The sequence below is a fragment of the Numida meleagris genome, chromosome 1, assembly GCF_002078875.1.
Source record: "Numida meleagris isolate 19003 breed g44 Domestic line chromosome 1, NumMel1.0, whole genome shotgun sequence".
Lineage (NCBI taxonomy): Eukaryota > Metazoa > Chordata > Aves > Galliformes > Numididae > Numida > Numida meleagris.
In genome coordinates, this window is record NC_034409.1 from 178,002,328 (window position 1) to 178,024,578 (window position 22,251).

Here is a 22,251-nt window from a genome sequence, read left to right on the forward strand (position 1 = left end):
CTACTACAACTGTTGTTACTCATGCATATGCAAACACTTCTCAGGTAAGTGAAGGTCAGTAGCAGACTTGGCTCCACTATGAGTAGTTAAGGGATTTTAAGATCCTAGGCGAAATGAAGATGATGAGTAAGAGAATGACGACTCCGGGCTTTAAGAAAAGAGACTGCAGCTTGTTCAAGGGTCTGCACGGCAGGACCAGAAAGCTCAGATGCTTGCAGAAGTAGCCATAGAAAGCTCAGAAAGGGAAGGCTGGATCTCACAAGAAGTTGAGGGAGAGCAATGTAAAAAATGCCCAAACTCCACAGATGACTGGAGAGGATCTTGGCAACAGCATGAGAAATGCTATGTCTGGTTACAGGTGTACAAAATTGCAACCAACTGGGAAAAAGCGATTAGGGCCAGGCTAATTCCTTATTTCCAGGGAGGCTTGGGTTTAGAAAAAGAAGCACAATGACAGTAAAAAAGAATGCCAAGCAGCACCCAAGGGCTGAGATGTGCAAACCCATAACTGGCACTGTCTACACATCTGGCATCTGCCACAACTGGGCAGCTCTGTGCTGGCTGACAGCAGCTGGAGCAGGACAACAAACCAAACCCTCTGTCTGGACCACATAAGGGTCAGGCCTACAGTTACAGTGCAGTGGCAGCTTCTCCAGTCAGTGACAGGACAGGCAGGTTTAGACAGACTGATCACGCATCCTAGTATCACCCACTTCAGGCCTGGCAGCACCTGCAGCTACCTGCTGTTCCGTAATACTGATCTGTATGCAACAATGGTATATTCAGCTGGGTACGAAGTTGTGTGTATTAGATACTTCCCAAACAACTCAGCTTCAGCCTGCTTTCTTTATTCTCTATGTACCAGTGAAGAGGTAAACAGAATAACATGCTGCATTCCTCCTGGAAATCATGAGGAAAAACAGAGGAAATTACCTTCCTTAGCAGCTCCTTAGAGCAGTGACTAACCTAAGTCCAGCAGACTTGCCTGTTAAGATATTCCCCCAGACTGAAGTGCGTTAGTGTTTAACAGAATAGAATTAAATAGCCTGGGAAGTAAAAACAAATATTCCCTGCCTCCTTTTTACCCTGTCTCCTAACCAGGAGGCCAGAGTGATTTACTGTTCCTTTCCACTCTTACTTGTTTACCTTTGCTTACATTTCCAAGACTGGTTTTTTGCAATGAAAAGACAAATTCTCTTTTATACAGGTTTCATGGAGGAGAACCTCCACACTAATGGCTGGCTCTGTTCACAGAGACTGATTAAGTCTTCCTCCAGCAAATTATTCTTGATAACAATTTGTAATGAGAGGATATTGGATAGAACACTAATGTAACACAGCTCAAAGGTCATAGTATCTCTAGAATACTTATATATGAGGGGTGAAAGTTGGACCACGTGGGTAACATTTTCCTAGCAACAATGCCATCATAGCAGCTGTGAAACAGTGGGTCACCTCCGCTGGTGCAGATTTACATGAGCATGGCGTGCAGGCTCTTGTTCATCACTAGCAAAAATGCATAGCTAACAGGGGTGGCTATGCTGAAAAATAGTGTCTTGTAGCTGAGAATTTCCTCTGTCAGACAGTGTTACTGTGCTCTTTGTATTTGTTGTAGTTTCCATGGAAGTAAGTAGGAGGCGTTACTTTCAGAGTGATCTATCTAAATGCATGCGTATACACACAGTTGCATAAAAAAGACCACTGCTGTTCTGCAGGCTCAGTCAGCAGTGTTGAAAACAATCTCAGTGCACAGAGAAGCCAGGCAAAAGAGCAACAGAGGCCTGGCAGACTGAAATGCAAACCTGAGTGCATCATATTTTCTCTACAGGATTTTTAGTGAAGTAACATCTATCAAGCTAGCAGTAAATCTCTGCAGAAAGGCTGAAATACTTTTGAGGAGATTCAGTGTGCTACAGCACGTGCAGTGAATTGAAAGGCAGAGGGCTCCAGGGCGTACATAGGCAAGCCTTACGGTCTGGAAAGAGCTGAAGAAGAGTGCTAACAGAAACTGCACAGAGCAGAATCTCCATATTATCTCTTAGATGTATTATCTTCTGATTTTTTTATTAGGCTTCCATATATTCCACAGTCTTGACTGAATCTGTTCCACTCCATCCAAAAACTGTCCAGTTTTTCCATTTTATTACAGCAACGACATATTAGTAACTTTGCTAAGTTGAGATGAGAATCATCTTTTATGAAGGGTCAAATCCTGGCTCAGATGCCCAAGGAGAATTGTAGACTATTCTGTCTACATAAATAACTGACACTAAATGCTGAAATTGTGAAAGAGGTACTGAGATTCCTAGAATTCAGCACTACCACCATCTGTTAGCAGGCTTGTTAACACGCTGGTTAAATTTTTGCGGTCAGCCCTTTAAGTCCTCATCTTCTGTCATTCTGCATAGGAAGACCCATGATTCAGTTCTAAAGATGCTGACAAACCTCACAGTTGAATAGGCAGGCAATGGATGCAATGAAATTGCTCAAATTTTTCCTAGTTCTCTTAAAAATTTCTTAGTCCACAAAGCATATTTTATAACAGGTTTATTACCTTAAAAAAAAAACAAGACGGAATCGTGTTAATTGAAGCACAGCACAGGAAGACCAGGTGTTCCACAGTCTAGTAATTTGTCACATTTTAGTTCATTATGCCACGTGCTAACAAGTTCGAAGACTTACGTCTCTGTCTGAAATTCCAGACACACAAAAAATCAATTTATTATGCATCTTTGAGCACCCTCCTGCTCCCTTCTGACGATGCTATCTCCCCTGAGATGGTTCCAAAGCTTCACATTTTAAAACAATCTCAGATGGTTGTCATCTTTAAAGTCAACCTGTCAAAATTAATTTTCCTCCCACAAGAAAATGTGGAATATAAGTACAAAAATTTCCACAGTAAAATACACACTATTCAGACCAGTAAAGAAATGCTTCATCTCTACCAAGTCCAAAGTATCTTCTGAAAAGTAATTTACATCCAGGGAGCAATGTCTCTTTTGCACCCAAAACTGGACAGCAAAATGTCATTTTTGTATATCTCCATTTCTTTTTAAATAATATACTAAAATAGTCAGCATTTAGCTATGTGGTTGGAGGGTGTACCTGAACAAGAATTATTTGTTCTCTACCCTTTCACTCAGCAAGTTCTGTCTTTTATTATATCTTCTGCTGCAAAAGCCATCTCTCTTTGTAGAGGTAGACTGCTTTTACACACAATGATCATTGAAAATATCTTTTAAAATAGGCAAGAGCAGTGCATAAACATGAAACTCTAAATACAAGAAACTTTCCAATTCTATGTGTTAACAGTTAAAACAAGCTTTTTAAAGCTATAATACACAGCGAGGCTTCTTTTTACTCTTTTCACTTTCCATATTATATTTTCTGTCATACTTACAGGGCATATTCAGCTAGAGGCAATTTGAGAACATCAAATACTTCCTTATTCTTCATTAAGTAAACTGAACGCAAGTAGGATACAAAACACTGAAAAGAAAATAGAAGTATTTTTAAAAAAAGAAGCTTTTCATTCAATTACCAACACACAACATTACCATTATGTCATTGCTCTAAACAGAAATAGAATTTCACTCTTAATGGATTTGAGACTGAAGTTCTTTTACCCAATCCCCATCAGTCAAAATTTACTACTACTACAGAAGTGATACAACTTCAAATATTCAAATATTTCATTAAAGCACAGATAGGCTGAATTTGCTAGTAGTATGTCTTTATATTTTTGCTAGAAAGCAAACATGGCAGCTTAGTCAAAAAATAAATGCTGTTTACATTTTTTTTCCCCCTTCCCGACTTTCCTAATGATGTTACTCTATTCTGACAACTGAATCATATGGAAACAAAAAGAGACCAAGGTACTATCAGTCTGAAGTGTCTTGACCTAACTCTAGCCGCTGGCTAACAAAGCAATTCAACTCAATGTAGCTGTCTTTCACTACAGCCTAGGATAATTCATATCACCTTGCCTTTGCCACCAGCTAATCATACACTTGCAGTCAATGAATGCAGCTCAGCTGGTCAGCATAAATTCACTACAAGACATTTACTAATACGAGTCCAAGCTTGACATTTCAATTAATCCTTGATGCTCACCAGGAAATCTGGAACCACCATGTAACAGAACAACTTAATCTTGCGCCGTATTTTCCTTCCACCCTTCTCCACAGGACGGACCCCCACTCTTCCTTTAGCATTCAGATTTCCGTCTTCTTTTACACAGCATATTTCTGCCTACCATTTCTTGAAATTAGTATTTCTGCCACCACAGATAGCTCTGCTCTATTTACAGCTTTATTCCTATTCAAATTGCAATAAAATAATACAAAATTGCTCTGTAGAATTTCAACACTCTTTCCTGCAGCAAAATCAGGTGATGTTCTGATAAGTTAACATTCATTAGTTCAGTAAGTTGTATCATTTGTTCCAAAATAGCAGTTGGTTGTCAAATGGGCCATCTATTGCTTTTCTTACACACTAAAAGAATACTGAGCTCACCTCTTGTGGTCAGATACATAATGCTGCAATCTTTTTTTCTTTTTTTTTTTTTAATTCTTTTTTTCCCCCTTTAAATCTCCTCAGCAAGAACTCAGAATAGTTTGTATCATTTGCACAAACATTTGCTTGTAAATAGGCTTAATCTGATCTCCCAATAAATACTGATACAGATAAATACCGATACAGATAAATACCCACTCATGTGATGCTATTCAGACATATGGAGTATTCAAAGTATCAGAAGAAAGAACAGACTGTCATTTACCCAGTCATAGCTTCGGAACTTTGACTCGCCTGTATTAGCAGTTTTGTGTACTAAACTTCAATAGAGACCTACTGAAAAAGCTCCAAACTGCTAAGTTAGCATACAGAGGCTGGAAAACCACAAGCAAGCAAGCTCTTCTTACAGTGCCAGCAGCTGAAGAACTCTTTGCACGTTTATCAGTTACCATTACGAAGAATTAAGTTGGTAACAGCAAATATTTTTATCCCCCATTTAAGAAGTTCAACATAAAAACTATTCACTCAGCACGAGGCCACATCTATCCAGCAAAACGGAACTATCCAAAACGACAGCAACACTGCAGCATAATAAATTGGAATGTTTTAAGTACCAAAAAAATCCTTGAGTTACCATTTGTAACTTGATTTCTGACACACGTCAAAGCTCCTACCAGAAGGTTTAAACCAGCAAGCACTAGAACCAACAGCCAATTAAGCTAGCACGCAGTTTTATTCAAGTACACTACAAACACACCCTTGTTCTGCTATGTACACTTATGTCAAAGAAAACTTTTGTCTTGGTAATTCAAGCAAAATTTAAAAAAAAAAGTTTCTACTTCTTGTTAACCTGAGATAGAGGAGAGGAACAACAGTCTGAAGCACCAGTCCTTTATGGGTATTCTTGAAACGCTTAAGAGAAAAACTTTTGAGACTGTAGATTAAGCAGTCACAATGTCAGACTTCTTCCCTTGGCCAGCTGAAGTAGGATCTTCTGTACAGAGCTAAGAGAGATGCTTTTCAAGCCGCCCTGCACTTTGTTAGAGAAGCTCTCTTTTACTTGCCTGCTTTTTCAAATGCTGAGGTTTTTAGGTAGCTTCACAGCCTGATCATCTCTTCCAATTAATTCTTGGGCTGGAAGATTTTAGCACACCTCATTTCAGCTGCTATCAATAATAAGGTGTGGAATAAAATACTTGTTTTGCTCACATTTTACCAAGATAACTAGATAACTTATAGAATGAGACGTAAAAGTTGGCAGATCTCATTAATCTACTGCTGTCTAGCAAGTGACAACAAAAAAAAATGACAGAGTCCCTTCTTTCTCTGAGTGACAGATGGGAAAAATTATGTTAAACAAAAACTACCTTTTCTGTGAATCTGAGAGTTGCACCATCTACAGATTGTAAGGTCTGCATGAGTCACTGCATCCAGAGAGCAGAAATCTCATTCTGTCTTTTGGATAACTTACTTATACTAGTATTTCTTTGATACACGCAGTCTAGAAATTAACAAATTATCAGTAAGGGGTGGAAAGAACGCATCTTTTGTGCCTGCACCAAGCATTGTGAGGGGAGATTTAGATTAGATGTTAATAACAATTCTTTACTCAGAGTGCAGGGAGGCACCGGCACAGGTTGCTCAGAGAAGCTGTGGGTGCCTCACCTCTGGAGGCCTTAAAGGCCAGGTTGCATGGAGCCCTGGGCAGCCTCAGCTGGTGGGGTGACAGAGCTGCCTGTGGCGGGGGGCTGGAACTGAGTGGGCTTTAAGGTCACTTCCCACATACACCATTCCATGATTCTACCACAACTAAGAATGAACCATCAAACAAATGCATTATGTTCTAATGTTTATCAGCTATCAGAGTTCAGCCCTTTGATACTCAAAACAATTTTTCAGCTTTGTCACAGACTGGATTCAGGTTTGTATTGCTCCACATTCCAAGAAATGAGCTTCTCATTCAGACACAAGGCTTCAAAGATAATTCAGTAGTAATACAGCAATGATTCAAGCCTTCAGATGACCTCACTATTTGACACACTCTGAACACTTCCAAGAAGAGATATTCTCTACCCCAAAGCCTTAAACCAAAATAGAAAGATTATATATATATATGTATAATCACAAAAGAGAAATTATTTTACTTAAAATTAAGAAGAAAAATGAAATACAGAAAAAGCAAATGGCTTCTTCAAAACTGTGGCAACTTAATCTGAATTCTGATTTGATTTCAGTGCCTTCACTTCAAGTTCTAAAATATTGTCCATTCGTCTGGATTTTGTGCAGTTCTCCTAAGATTTGGCCACACCTCTGCATACAGACCAGAAAGCTGAGGGAAGATGAATTTCATCAGTCTGAACTCTATTCCTGCTCTTTTATCACTTTATATTATCCACTGCTATTTCTACTGTTTTGATCTAACTTTTGTGATGATTTGTTGTTTTTTGTTTTTACTGCAACCAAATGTTACAAAAATATTATCACATGAATTAAATCATACCCTTATGGATAACGTTAATGCTGAGCATCAGAAATATATCACAGCTCTATTACAGTAGTACTAAAAAAATGGTTCAGATTAGCAGAACTACTAGAAAAGATAAGGCAGCAAGTGCTGTGCTGTATTAATCCACTGAATTTGTAGTTAAATTTGTTAATGTCTTTCTCTGACAATTGTTTTAAACATTAAGAAAAAATTAATTTATGTGCTATTTTGACAGAATTCAAAGCAACAGAGCCTGACTGGAATCTCGAGCTGTAACTGACGACGTTGCCAAGACACCCTGCAAGCCCCTCTGGGAGAGATGGAGAATTCAATGGACAAACATCACCCTGGTGTCCAAGTCTCGCCCTACACAAAAACATTCATGTTAGCAGAAAAATATATCTTAGAGCTCTTTTTCAGAGCTAAGTGAATTGGTCTAACACTAAAATTAAAAGAATGCCAGAAGGTGTCATCAGTCCATGAGAACAACTATCAATTTTGCAAGGGACCCCAATCTGATTCACTCTTTTTCCAACCAACAGCATACAGACCACATTCCATGAAATGAACTACAAAATTCCTTACAGCAGTTAGTAACCAAGAAGTTAATTCTCTCCCTTTTAAAAATGCCTCCCAAACTGTTTTTGCTTTTGGCCTCTAAAAGGCAGGACACAATGACTTAGATCTCATGCCTTCAACATAGTAAAATACATCCTACCTGAATTTCTGTGCAGAACAGCTATGCTGTTGCACTGCTGTCCCATCCACTCTGGTGCTCCAGTAGAAAATTTATTTCTTATAACGTCAAGAATTGAGCAGCTTGCAACAGACAGGCACAAGACCCATTTCTTTGACAACTGTGCATTTAAGTTAAGAATCTGAGGTCAAGATTTCAGCTGCATTATCGTTATTGTTTTATTCACATTAATATGTATGAATACTGGAGGACATTGTAGACTGTTTGAACACTCAAATCTTATTAAGGAGGAACACCTATGACAAACCACTTGTCCATATTTTAAGATTCTCAAAAACTGAACGTATATAGTTTGCCTGCAAGGTGACACTGCACTAATACCCATAAGGGAAAAACTGCAACAAAAATCGCTTAAAATGGAAATAAAATTACAATTTATAATTTCCAAAAGTAGCCGAAGATCTTATTTGCAACCCTGCTAGACAGCCCATGTTTGATTTTGTTCTTGCGCTATTTTGAAGCTTTCTCATTATCTTCTATAGCTCAATTCAAAAAGATTTTTCTCCTCCTGTTAAGAGATCTTAAAAAAAAAAAAAAATCGAAGCCAGAAAACAGAAAGGTTTGTTAGCATTTTCATTCCAAGAAAGATAACGCTAACTTCCTCCTACTCTTGACCTCCTCCAGCCAGCTGCTCTGTCACTTCTGATGTAACTGTGTGTAACTACAACTTCCTTCGTCATCAGTGCACTTGGCCTGTGCAATATAATGAAGCTTACACTGACATTCCACAAGCTACAACTTTGTGTTAAGTGTTAGAAATATTGCAACTCACTTTATTTTACATATGAGTTCAGCAGAAAGACTACTATTCTTGGTCACAATCCTCACAATCAATCACTCAGGTTCACTAGAATCTGTTTAGGTGTCATCTGTTCCCATGTTGGTTCAGATAAATAAATAGTTTCCTACACTAATCCAGAATCTCTGGTATTCCTTGGACAGTACTTGTATTTCTCAGACTTTGGCATTTCCAAATTTCTGATCATTTGGCTTTTGCTAATGCTCTTTAAATGTCACCTATATGTACAACAAAGTGATGTGAAAGATTTTATTTACCGCCACTTGCTAAAATATGATTATTCTTTCCACTGATGCCATGTTATAAAGTATAAATATAAGAAAAATTTAGCAGTTCCAAATACCGCTGCTAGGGCATGTATCAGCAGGTCATTTATTCTAACAGCAGCTCTATGCAGCTTCTTGAGGCATGATAGTTGAAGATGACTACTTACCCTTTGAGCTTTCTCTTTTAATTCCTGATCTTGAGCTAAGAAAGCCTGCATCCTCTTTTGGATATCTGTAATCTTCTCAGGATTAATTCTAATTAAAAAAAAAAAAGTTTGCTTTAACAGGTACAACAAATAAGCACCTATTAATTTCTCAGGAATATCTTCAGGTTTTCTGCATCACTTTAATACACATAGAACTATCACCACTGAAAAGTTTACAGTGGAACCATACTAAAGATGAAGCACGCACTCTTCAAATGAATAATACAGAAAAAAAGAAACGGGAGCTCGGACTTTTTATTCAGTTACAGTTTTTGGTGAAGGACGTGAAACCTTCACCAAAGCAAAGCCAAAATCAGCATTAAAATAATTCTGGAATTTCTAAAAATGTTGAGAAGAAAACAGAAGTCTAATGAATCACAGGACTACTTTACACTGAGATAATAGTCTTCCTAGGGAAATTCTCAGCAGTTTTAAAAATTTAAAGACCCACTGCCTTGGGAATAGTGAAATTAACTTGTCTGTTACAGGCCAATGAGCAAAAATAAAGGACGTTGAGATTAAACAGATTTAAGACCTCCTCAAGATATCAATCAGGTGAACAGAGAACAGCTACTATATTACAGAAAATGACCTTAAAGCAGGTAAGAAGTTATATAAGTCTACACCCAAACTCTGGACTTTTTATACTTTTTCAACTGATATTTTTCCTACTCCAGGGTTATTTGCCCAGATCATTACTTGCCTTATTCTGACTTGAAACCTGCTAGTGCTACCCTAGCATATCATACAAGCTACCAAACATGGTAGAAGGGTACCCCTCAAGCAGATGATAAAAAAAGGTGCTCTACCACAGTCATCATATTTCTCACAATGGACATTGCTGCTGTGTGTCACATCGTCCCACACCATACAGGAAAACACAGCTTTTACTTACGGAAACCAAGAAAAAAAAGAATCAAAATCAGGTTTATTCACATATGTCAGTCTAGAAAACATGACTGTGATTAAGGCAAGAAACATCTTACAGTAATTTCTTTGGCAACAAACTACTATGACCATGGAATGTGAAAACAGCCATTAAATACTGGGCTGGGAAGTGCTACCGAGCAACAGTTTAAGACATCAAAGCTTTACTCCTTCATTATTTGTATTTCCTACGTCTGACACAAAAAGACAGCAGAAGATTGCAGCGGACACAAGAACTGTTGGTTGCAGTTTCTATGAAAGATTCAATAGTGAAATCCCAGTTGCAATGCAGAACGTGACTCACTCTGAACATGTAAAAATGTAAGACAAAAATCAAGAGGCATGAAAAATTCAGTGGGACACAAACTGACCAGTGAGTCCTTGAAATGCAGCACAAATGGAATACACATAAAATACCAAAGACAGAAAAAGTAAACAGAGATTTTGTTCTACCAAACAAGAATGAGAAGGTAACAGTGAAAACATTTATGATCCTAACAAAGGAAAAATGGTAGAACAGTAAAATCAAAGCAGTGGCTTCAGTGATACCGAATTACATTAGAATGTACAAGTGCAAAATATACCACCTCAATGCAGACAAAATACTGGAAGAATAAAAAAGCTAACTAGATGAAATCAAGAGGTTCACAATGACCTGAAACTCAAAAGGAAAACTTCAAGTAGAAGTGTGTACAAGTATAAAAACCAGCACAAGTACCCTGGGATAAAGAAATTCAAGCACAAAATGAGGTATAAAAAAGAAGTGAGCACAAGAATCATCAACAAAAAACCTTAAAATTAACAGTCAATAATTGTAGAAAAGCACTGGATTCCTGTTAAGTTACAGGAAAATTACTAAGAGATGACATACACTTAATTCTTTCCCCTCCTTGTCTTCACTCAAAGCAGCAGGTGCTATCGCACAGCCACCAGCAGTTACAGAACAGCCCAAGCTCATGCCAGACCAGAAATCACGGGGGGTTAACAGGCACCTAGATAAACCTGCAGGGTCAAAAGAAGCTTGGCACTAGGAAGAAAGAGAAGTTAGAGACATAGTTACGTCTATTCTAGACAACTCATCAAAAGATAAAGATCTATGAGACAGGGCAGGTAAGCATAGTGCTCATCTTGAAAGGTGGCAAAAAAAGAAGTTAGACCAGTGCGTTTTCTGCAGTTGATACTGAAAAATCAATTTGTAAGCACCTAAAGAAAACAAGCAAACACATAATAACCAACACAGCTTAGAAGCAAAACATGACTAATCAATTTGATTATCCTTCATATCATAACTGGCTTTAAGAACATGAAAGAAATAGCAAATGTCCTCTCTTGATGTTAACAAAACATCCAGCAATCTCACATTCTCAGAAGCTAGGGAAACACTGTCTACATCACAGGTGTCCAATCTTTTGGCCTGGCTGGGTCACACTGAGTGAAGAGTGATTGTCTTGCGCCGCATATGAAATTTATAGTAAAGTTAACATATATAAGTAACAAAACATTTTTAAATTAAAATAGGGGAAAAAAGAGCAACAAGAAAAGAAAGCTAGTGGGATATTTAACCTTTCTTTTTGTGAAACTAATGCATCAGTGTCTGATTTGATGGACGTGGTTGCAATTCCTAGTGAGCTCTCACAGCGTTTGTCAGAGATTTTTATGAAATTTTACTCCTCCTGTGCTTCATCCTTGAAATCAGTCATTCACGGATGTGTGTACTGCCGCAAAGTGATGACATGAGCAAGGTGTGATTGTGAAGCGAGAGGGATTTTGCTCTGGTAAGAGAGGGCTTATAGAAGTTGGACAAAGAGACAAGATCAAATATGCGTGCTGGATATCTGATTGCAACTATATACATTCAGTTTGAAAATTCACAGGTAATGTACTCATGTCAAAAGAAAATGGAAGTACAAATACACCAAAAAAACAAAATTGATGATTTTTTTTTTTTTTTTTTTTTTTTTTTTTGCAATCTTGATACCTATTCCCAGTTTCCTTCATCAAGATGGAAAGTGTGGTGGCATATTTTTCACTGTTCACAGGACTGTGTTTAGTGCATCACAATGCGCATAATTATCGGCCATCACTTAAGCTAGTACTGCACTGTGCCCTCTCCATGCCCTGCTTTCAGTCCCCAGTGCCAATCACACGCCAATGTTCAGTTAGTGCTGAGCAATGGGTGTGTACCCAGGGCTGGGCCGGGCTCCTCAGTGGGAAGAGCCAGCACCATGACAGCACAGGACAGCAGCAGGATGGGCTGGGCCAGGATGCACACAGCCCGCACACTGGACACGCCTGAGCTACATGAATCTGAAAGTAAGGCACAGCCAGCTGTGGAGCTGTCATGGCTATGACTGACTCAAGGCTCAAGTCAAAATGTAGACCAAGATCCAGCTCTCACCTGGGCCTGCTACTACTTATCATTTTCTTCAGTGATTTGTCAATCATAAGAACACGATCCATTACTTTTAGGATACAATATGGCACTGGGGCTCCAGGCATAAAGGACAATAATCTTAAGTAGGCTATAACAATCTGTTGAATGCACACTGATTTTTATTTAAGTTAAAAGCCAATATATTGTGGAGTGTATCTAAGCGATGTTAACAAAGTGCATGATGCCCTGAGCACGTTCTGCAGTTACGCGTTTGTTAATGAGTGAGTAAATTTGCAATCCTGAATATTTAAAAAAAGTCATAATGCTAGATACTCTTCTCTCCAGCACTGTATCAAGAGAATCAACCACCGCTGTCTTCATCTTATGGTGGGATTCCAAAAACATGAAAGCTGGTCATCGGATTTTGATTTTAATGAGTTTGTATGTTATTTCATTCCAAACAAATAAAACTCCTTACCATAATTACAGGCATGTGGGGAGACAAATCTAATAAATCCAAACACTTAAATTATGATGTATGAGCTTGCCTGAACTGTTAAGCATCAGTGAGCTAGAATCCACTATGTAAAGGATAGGAGAGGATTTTATGACATTGTCTGTCATTTTAACTAGGCTGTTTCTTTCTTTTCTTACTCTGCGTATGTACTCGATTTATAATTAAAGAGTAATATAACTTTCTAGAACTGCAGTTTCTCCCAGCAGCTGGTTAAATGGCCAAACGGCCACACCTGTCTCTGCCATGATATACATATGATTTCAGCTAGTTCAGTTTCACGACCATATCTGACAGCGCTCTAGGAGTTTTCTGTTCAACATGCATTCTGTTTTCCTCTTTTCTTTTCTTTTATTTTTAACATCAGGATACAAGCACTGCTCTAAGTAGATACTCTCTCTTCCCCATCTTCCCCAGAGTGCAATTTAAGCAAAAAATTTAAATCACCACCAAAAACACCATGTTGCCAAATGGTTCACTAAAACAAGATGCTTTCCCTATACCACTCACTGGGTTAGAAGTACTCTGCTTTAGACACAGCTGTGCACAACTTCACCAATGAACACACTGTGAGGACAGACACTACACAAGCAGTTTCTCACCCACAGAAACATGTCTGCACTTTTCTTGTTTTAATGCAACTTCTGTCTAGAAAGTCTGCATTAATTTAAAGAAACACACAAAATTATTCTTTTAAACACGTAAAATACATATTTAAAAGCAACACACTTTCAAAACTTAAACAACCTGGTCTAGAGGAAGGTGTCCCTGTCTATAGCAGGGGGGTTGGAATTAGATGACCTTAAAGGTCCCTTCCAGTCCAAACCATTCTATGATTTTACGAAACTGCGTGAACCAGCTGATAAAACATCTATTTTAGAGAAAATAAGAAACAAATAGTGTTAAACTGCAAAGTGTCAGTAAATTGGATACTGAGCCAATCAACATACAAACCATGCAGACACAAGGGGCCTGTGCACTGCGCAAGTCAATTCCAGCCCTAACCACTTTGCTCCTAACAGCCCTTGTGAGGATTTCTGAGGAAACGGGAAGGGAAGTTTCATTTCAGCAGTATGCAATACATCTAGGAGGAAAGCTGCTGGTTAAATTAAGAAAAAAATGACAAGAGAAAAATAATGGTCTAAACTTGCAGAGTAAGTCAGACATCTTACCAACACTTCTTTCTCTTGCTTTTATTTATTTTAAGTTTATGGATTCCCAAAAACAGCATCTGGGCATTTAGACAGTAATTCATCCAACGCTGAATACTCCAGAGGGAATGCTCACATAAATACACATCTAAGGCAACCAGTGCAAAGATCACATTGCTATTTTGTTAGAAAAGCTTTGCTTGCAGATTTTAAACTTTAATGCACATGTATTAATAATGCTTAAAAAGTAAACTTAAGAGGGTTTGGTTTTTTCCCCATTATATAGTCTCAGTATTTCACCCTGCTTCCAAGCAGCAGCAATTTTTGCTCCACGCTCTCAGTCTGCAAATTGGCTTCCTGTGCAGCAAGGACTACCTCCAAGCTGGAGAGAGGAAGAAGAGCTGAGACAATGAGCACACAGCTGCCAGCCTCACACAACACGTCACATACAGGTGGGGTAGTGACACAAATGGATTTTCCTACAGCGGTGACTCCTGAAAAGGAGACAGCAAGTTTTAGTGGATTCCTGAGTATTAAAAATACCAATATATAGAATCAGTATCCAAGCATTGTCCACCATGAAACACAAAAGCAAAGGTTTTTCCAATAATTGCATTTTTGTCATAAGACTCAAGCTAGCAATATTTCACGCTGGATATCTACAGATCTGCACATCCTCAGGTAAAATTTTCCAGAGAGACCAATTTAGCAATGATAACTCCTTCAGAAGCAGCCTTTATCTAGTCAACAAAATTACACGCGACGAAGAAATCTCAAGGTATTCTCAAAAATCATTTTAGTTCACATCTAAAACTCTGAAGTTATAGACTGATTATAAATACGCCTATAACATTTAATACTTTCAGAGCTGCTTTCTGCCTTATTTGAATACTCTAAAGTACTACATTTATTATTGTATATTTTACAGTTTCTCTTGCTCTGCTTGAGCAATGAAAAAAAACATATCATTAAAAGCACTAACTGTAAATTTGCAGCTTGTGGTGATTAGAAAAGAATGGTTTACTGTAACAGGCTCTACAGGGAGCTTATATATGAAATTCAAAGTCAGGAAAAAAACCTCTAGCCTTTTTAACAGGTATTTAGGAAAAAAAAAGTTCCTCCCCATGAATTCTACAAATCATGTAACTTTTAACAGCCCTATGTAAACAAAATGAAGAAATGTTAACAGCTGTTTGTAGAAAAACATTCACTTAGACTGTGGTGGTTATACAGCTGGTCCTTGTAAGGTGCTATCGTGCTTAAAGGAAAAGAAAACACCAGAGGAGAAGGCATTTTGCTTACTAATGCTGTGCATATTCACTTTTTTTTTTTTTTTTTAAGTGAACAGCAACGTCAAAAGAAAACTTCAGGAACAACTGGACTTCTAGGAGCTGTTTGACTTTGTTTTTTACAGTCTTATCAAAAGCTGTGTAACGTTTGAGATTTGTGCATGTTTTACATAGAACTGATAACCACGTCTGCCTAGAAAAGCTGTATTTCACTGGCTGCTCTGTAGTCAGCCTGTTAGACAGAAGTAACGTCTGCAAGGACAGCTTGCAAGTGCAATCACTACAATTGAAAGAGTCCACCTTAAAACTTTAAATCTGGAAAGTGCCACATGCATGTTTTTCCACTCTGCAGAAAAGAAAACTTGTGCCCAGGCATCGCATGTTTAGAAAGACTATATTCAACATTAAAAATGACAATAACCATGGAAAACAATCAGAAAAGTCCTGCTCATAGCCTGCAGCCTTCTGAAGCTGAATGCCAGTGCACTCAAAAGAATAAGATTCAGTAGAAACTGCAATATTCTGTGATTATCAGTCCAAGCTTTTGCTTACCACCACCACGTCCACAGCAGCTGACCACAAGTCATCCTGTCCATTCACAAAAATTAAAGCTTGTTAAAAGTCACTATCATATTAAGTTGCAATTGACTACATTATCCTAGCTTGCCTTAATGCACCTTATTATTGAATTTACAATAAAAAGAGCTAAACTGAGTCTCAATAGATTTTAAATTATAAATGCTGAAGTGTGTCCACTTGCATTTCTTAACTCAAGTAATTTGACATAAACATGTATATAATCTGTAAAAAATATAATCTAACAGTAAAAGTAGCAGCAATTTCTTACCTTCAATCGTTACGTTAGAATTCAAAGAATACAGTATAAGTTAATTTTAAGCAAACCTGAAGGTTTAAGTGGTAAGGCAATAACAGCCACTTAAAGTTTCACCCTATTTTGTTTTATTCTCAAAAACAATTATTCCACCAACAATCTCTGCATACAGTTAATTACGTTCCAGTCTCAGATACCTTCACCTTCAAACCATACCTTTCAAAAAATAGAACAGTTCCAACTCCGCTCTTATCTACTGGTATGGAAATTATTTCCTACCTTGCATCCCTCTTTCTCTTGATTTATTCTACCATTTTAGACATGAGGTAACCCCAGCTACATCAGTATTCAAAATGGAGTCCAGCTCACAGCATATTCGCTGGTTTGATTTCACTTTTCCCGTATTTCCTTCCATTCTGTTTTGCCTTCTGACTTATCAGTGGGCTGACAGCCTCAAAGAACACAGCACTGCTAAGTAAGAAATCATCATTTATTTCTTTTTCTGTTTTATTATTTTTACAGTTAAGGTTTTTGTCTTTCCTACAAGTGCATTACTTTGCATTTAATAGATGTTGGAAATAAGCTTTTTTGTTTTGTTTTGCCTTTTTTTTCCCCCCAGCTCTTTCAAAGTCAGTTTTTATTGATACAGAAAGCACAGAGCATAGGTCTCTACAGGTCTTCATTAGTATATTCTCTGAAATATGAAAAATAACCACTTTTTTTTTTAATTTCCTGTTCCTCAGGTAACCAATTCAAAAAGGCCACAACAAATGGGAGAAATACTCCAGAAGAAGCAGCAGGTAAGAGAAATAAGAATGATAAATGGTCTGAAAAACATTACAAGGCAAGATTAAAGAAACTGTAATTATTTCATCTGCAAAAGAAAAGGAGAGAGATAGCACGATAATGCTCAGTTACATGAGAAATAGTTGCAGATAGTATGAGAATGTCATTTTCCATAAGTTCTTGGCAAAGGATTAAAGAAATATTTCACATACATTTACTGTAAGACTTTTCAGACACTTGGGGAAAAAACGTTAATGACAGGAACTGCTGAGTATAGATGAGATCACTTTGGGAAACTGTGTAGATATTCACTGGCAAATTAGACAGGCATTCAGTATAAGTAATTTGTATGGTTTATCACATCTTCAGCAAAAGGGGTGGAATAGATAACCTCTCAAGGTCTTTTCTTCTTCAAAATTATTAAAAGCAAGACATATCCCTTGTTTCTCCAATTCCAAGCAATTCAAGCATTTGACTTCCTTACTGTTACCATACTCATAACACACTATCCCTGAGGAAAGGCTAACAGACCAGCCATCAGTCACTTACTTTATTTCATTGACAGGTACTTTCCTCTGTGCCAGCTGTTCTACCATGCCTTTTTCTTCTGAGGGCAGCAGTACTAACAAAGCTTCACCACCTTCTTTGTACCTGATCCAAAGGAAAAAAAAAGAAATTGACACCAAGAAAGCATGCAAAAAAGAAAAATTGTTGTTTTCAACAACGTATGAGAATTACATTTGCTTCCTTATAAGCAGCCCAAAAAGCAGACAATTATCCTCAATCTGAAAAGTTAAGCGACTTGTCACTATTGCCATGTGGCTTCGAAATTACACCTTGAGCCCTGAACGTCTGGGTCTAAGATATGGATTCAGAGCAGTGGATCCCATTCTTTCCCAGATTAGAAATATTTCAGTGGTAATCAAATGACACTTGATCAAACATTACAAGATCTAGCTACTTGCATACATCTTGTACCAACAGAAAAATCTTAACACTTGGTACCACCTGATTCTCCTTTGTACATCTGCAACTGTAAGAATGTAAATATTAGAAAAGTATTAAGTGCTTTGAACTCAAACAACCACTTCTACTTGCATGTTGAATGAAGACTACTTTTCTAAAAGATCATAGAGGAATTGGTGTAATGAAAGCATAGAAACAGACTACTCATTTATGAGCCGTAGCCTGTTACTGTGGTACAACAGCTCTAAACTGACAGAGCTGCTCAGAGGCAAGTCCCTATGCAGAAGCAGATGGTAAGCCTACAAATGGCTAGAACTATCAGTAGTCCATTTGTTTGAAACAAATTACTGCATTATTTTTCAAGTACTTTTTTATATCATATTTTATTTACTAACTAAACAGAAGTTTGGTGCCTATTCCATTCATGTTTGTCTTGCTGGTAAAATTTTTCATCCACCTTAAACATAATTGGCTTGTCCTTTTTACTTTCTAGATGGAAAGTTAACTTTTTCCTCTACCTTTATTCCAGACTGTCCCTGTGTCAATACCTCTCCCTCTTCTATCCCCTATTCGTCCATTTCCATCTTGCCATTACAATAATCTTTGGTTGCTCTTACTCCATTGCATTTTCCTGTTTGGTCTATACTCCAATTGCATTCAGTCTTCTCCATCAAGAAAACCATAGACTCATAGAATCACCAAGGTTGGAAAAGACTTCCAAGATCATCTAGTGCACCCATACACCTACCACCAATAATTATCAAGAGAAAGATATTATACAGAATACATCAACTGTCAGCAGAAGAGTGGGAGATGTTACTAGTTTGTCTTTGGGTCAGAAAGCAGAGAACAAGACAGTGACAAGGTAGGTCACATAACTTCCCAAGAAAAATTCCAGTGACAGAAGAAATCACCAGTCCAGACCTCGTGCACAGAAAAGGGAAAAGAAACACTACGTAGGGGAGTGATGGAGTCAGATAGCTTACTGGAGGCCAGACAGTACAAAGAACATCCTAATGTAAAGCAAACAACAGTCACACCATTAACTGAAAAAATCATTTCAGATGGAATATATGGAGCCCGCATTTCTCCAGAAGTATAAACAGCTATCACTTGGCAAAAACAGAACTGCAAAACTGTTTGAAAACTATAAACGCTATCTGTCACAGTATAGTAAGCAATGCAAGCAGCAACAAAATCTGCAGTTAAAACAGTCTGACAGCTTTTATTACAGCTCTCTGCTTTCATTTGATGAATTTGAAACATCACAACAAGATGTTCTTGGGTGACTTTTCTTATTTTTTTTCCCTCCTCAATGCTACTATACATTATGGGTTTGGGAACTGAAGATGATTTTTAAAAATTATCCTGCCTTTAAACGTTTTTTTATAAAGACTTTTCATCATGGAAATTTAACTCCTGCATTATAGATTTGATATTTGACATGGAAATCAAATTGACACAAGATGAGGGCCTCTGCCATGTGCTGACACAGAAATTCATGATTGCTTTTTGTTTGTTTGTTTTTAAGTTGACTGGTAAGAACACCAAAGAATATCAAGAATAACAAAATAAACACTAAGACATTTGGACTTTGTCACCAAAATAATGCTGTTTTGGTGTTGAGGATAAGGCAGAGATACTGTATAAAATATAAATATTCTTAAATTATTTTAATTCATTTAATAGACTTAAAAAATTTAATGCAGAACTATTAGCTTGCAGTCTTTTTCAAAAGAGTTCAAAGCAACTGATTTGTTTGGTTTAAGGAAAATAATTGTCTTTACCAACAGCATAGCAGGCCATAAGCTGGTGACAAAACTTTCCATGAACTCTTGGGTCCTTTATATAATAATTAAGGCTGGGAATGACTTGCATGTCTAGATCAAGGACACTTTGTAAGAAAGCTCTATTTTAACTCAACCAAATTCCAGACAGTATTTCCACAATGTAGGTGCAAATCAGATGCTGCCACTGTCCGAACAGGCAACAGATCCCTGGAAAGCTGCTGAACCGCAGAAGACTTTGCATTTTATGGCAAAAATTGGTAATCACAATTCCAAGGCAGTTAATTATTCATCACAAAGAACTTTAAGCACTGTTAAAAATATGAGAAAAACATTCATTTTTATCTACCCAAAGCTTTTATTAGACAGAAAGACAGCAATGACATTGCTGCCAATAATACTGTCACCAATTCAGAACACAGAGCAATACGCACGCTTCTGCCAGATTCATCAAAATACATGCTATGACAGGAAAGGATTCACAAAACATCTATGAGAATGACTAGATATCTGGAAAGAATACCTGTCTAATCTCTTAACGAACGAGGAACATTTTCATAAAGACGAGAAAAAGTCTCAGTGTTACCATATATATAAACCTACATAGGACGGTCTTTGTAGATTACTTAAATACGGTGAACAGGAAGAAGTGGTTTGTATAGTTTCAACTGTTTCTGGCATTTCTTATCTATGAGTGCCTGACTTAGCATTCTTAAATATCTGCTTTAATATATTTCTTTTATTCAGCGTGAAACACACTACGAAATGCCAGTGTCATAAAAATCATGTAAGAAATACCCATCACAGGCCAATGAATGTGGACACCCTCTCTGAAAGCCACTGACCCAAACTCCAGAAGGGTACAGACCAGGAAGTGTTATTCTAATCTCAATTTTTGTTTATACCTTTTCCTCAGTACCCTCAAGGTCATTCTCAAAACATCAAGCAGGGTCCTTCAACATGAACCTTCAAGCTGACCCTTGACAGGTATTCTCATGCTGTTAGTGCTAAACATTTTACATGCTGTCAGTTATGCTTCCAGGAAGTACAAGATCAAGAGATGTAATTCTTAAGGCACATTTACATAATTCAGAAAAAGAAAACATACTTTAAATCTGAATCTACAGTCAATGGTAACTTCAACGTTTAAGTTTTGTACAGCCTCTATATAGGGAAAATAGTTCTACAGCTAAGTAAAGAAACAATCCCATGAAAAGAGACAAAGAATAGAGGTTTCCAAACACCTATACTGTTTCATCTTTTGGCAACTATTGTGAAAATGAACAAAAAAAAAGGAAAATTAAAATATTTTTCAAAGATGCCTTCAAAGATTTAAAGGGACTTAAAGACTTCTGGTAACTATCGATGTAGTATAATCCTTTTCCTTACTTATTTTGGGAACATCCACTCTTTCAAATGCCAATATTTCAAACATACTAAAGGAATAGTCTTTGCCCATTTTTATATCAGGAATGTGATTTAATTAATTAAAACAGATGGTTTAATATTAATGCTGTTCTTCAGAGATAAACATGAAAATGGAATAATTACAGAATTGAGTAAGCTTAAAAACAAATGATCTTAAGTATAATCTGGAAAGGTTTGTATCAATTAAGTCTCTCTCACGTAGGTGTTTAGTTACCAAAAAGAAAATGCAAACCTACAAAAAGAAGTTTTCCTTGGGCAGGGTTTTAACCTGTTTCTTGAAAAGAACAACTTGTTAATGTACTGGTTAGAAAATTATGATCCTAAAGATAATTTCCAAAAGAGATGTTGCAGAGGAAAACTGTCTTTGAGATCCTATAGATGACAAAGCAGCAAAGAGCTGGCCTCAGCTACAGAAACTCTTCAGCACAAGGACTACTTACACAGGGTAGAACATACTAGAATTTCTCCCCGTTCCTGCTGACTTCACGCTACCACCAAAACCAAACATCTGTCTTAAAATATGAACTCATTCCGATGATTTATTATTTGCTAAGTATGCCCCTATTCATTCAAATTCTATAGAAAATTGCTTCTTTCTTGCAAAAAATCTTTGAAAAAAATATTCACATACTTCTAGTTCATCTCTCTCCCATTTATTTATTAAAGCCTGTTGACTTCAAATACTTATTAAAAGACAAGTAACTTCTTTGCAACTCTATCTTGACTTAAAAGCATGGAAGAAGTGACAAATCACCATTAGAACTATAAAGCAAGGGGTAGGAATGATATATTTATACTGAATGCAGATAAGGAAATAGTTTAAGACTAGCAACAGCAGATTGCCAATTTGCTCTCTACAAAAAGCATTCTTCCTCATCTTGTTGTCAGTGAGTGGTTGCCATCTATTACTCCATTCATACTTACTTAATACAGGCAAGTCTAAGTGATCTTTAGCAAAAGTTTAAGGTAGTTTATTCACCATGACACAACCTCTCCTCTTGATGTTATTTATTTATGGTATGAAACTATATTTCTTCTACAATTCTGTTTCTTTGCTAGGGAAATGGTGCTCTTGTTAATTTTTTTAACTATTTTTCTCTATTTATAATTACCCAGTACCGCATAGTCTTAAATAATGGTTCTTATTTCCTTCTTAACCAGCCTTCAGA

At 37.2% G+C, this 22,251-nt stretch overlaps 1 protein-coding gene and 1 long non-coding RNA gene across 2 annotated transcripts in view; both read right to left on the reverse strand.

Moving 5' to 3' along the window:
• Positions 1-22,251, reverse strand: part of DDX10 (DEAD-box helicase 10) — a 172,771-nt gene that overhangs the window by 126,487 nt on the left and 24,033 nt on the right. Inside the window, exons 10-12 of the mRNA XM_021380233.1 lie at positions 17,451-17,552; positions 8,990-9,077; positions 3,401-3,489 (exon numbers count right to left, since the gene is read on the reverse strand). Of these exons, the coding sequence (XP_021235908.1) occupies positions 3,401-3,489; positions 8,990-9,077; positions 17,451-17,552 (279 nt within the window). The remainder of the gene's footprint in view (positions 1-3,400; positions 3,490-8,989; positions 9,078-17,450; positions 17,553-22,251) is intronic.
• LOC110389572 lies at positions 14,022-17,444 on the reverse strand. Its single transcript, XR_002433303.1, has 2 exons — positions 15,836-17,444; positions 14,022-14,488 (listed from the first exon to the last, which is right to left on the reverse strand). It is a non-coding gene; the product is annotated as an uncharacterized LOC110389572 (long non-coding RNA).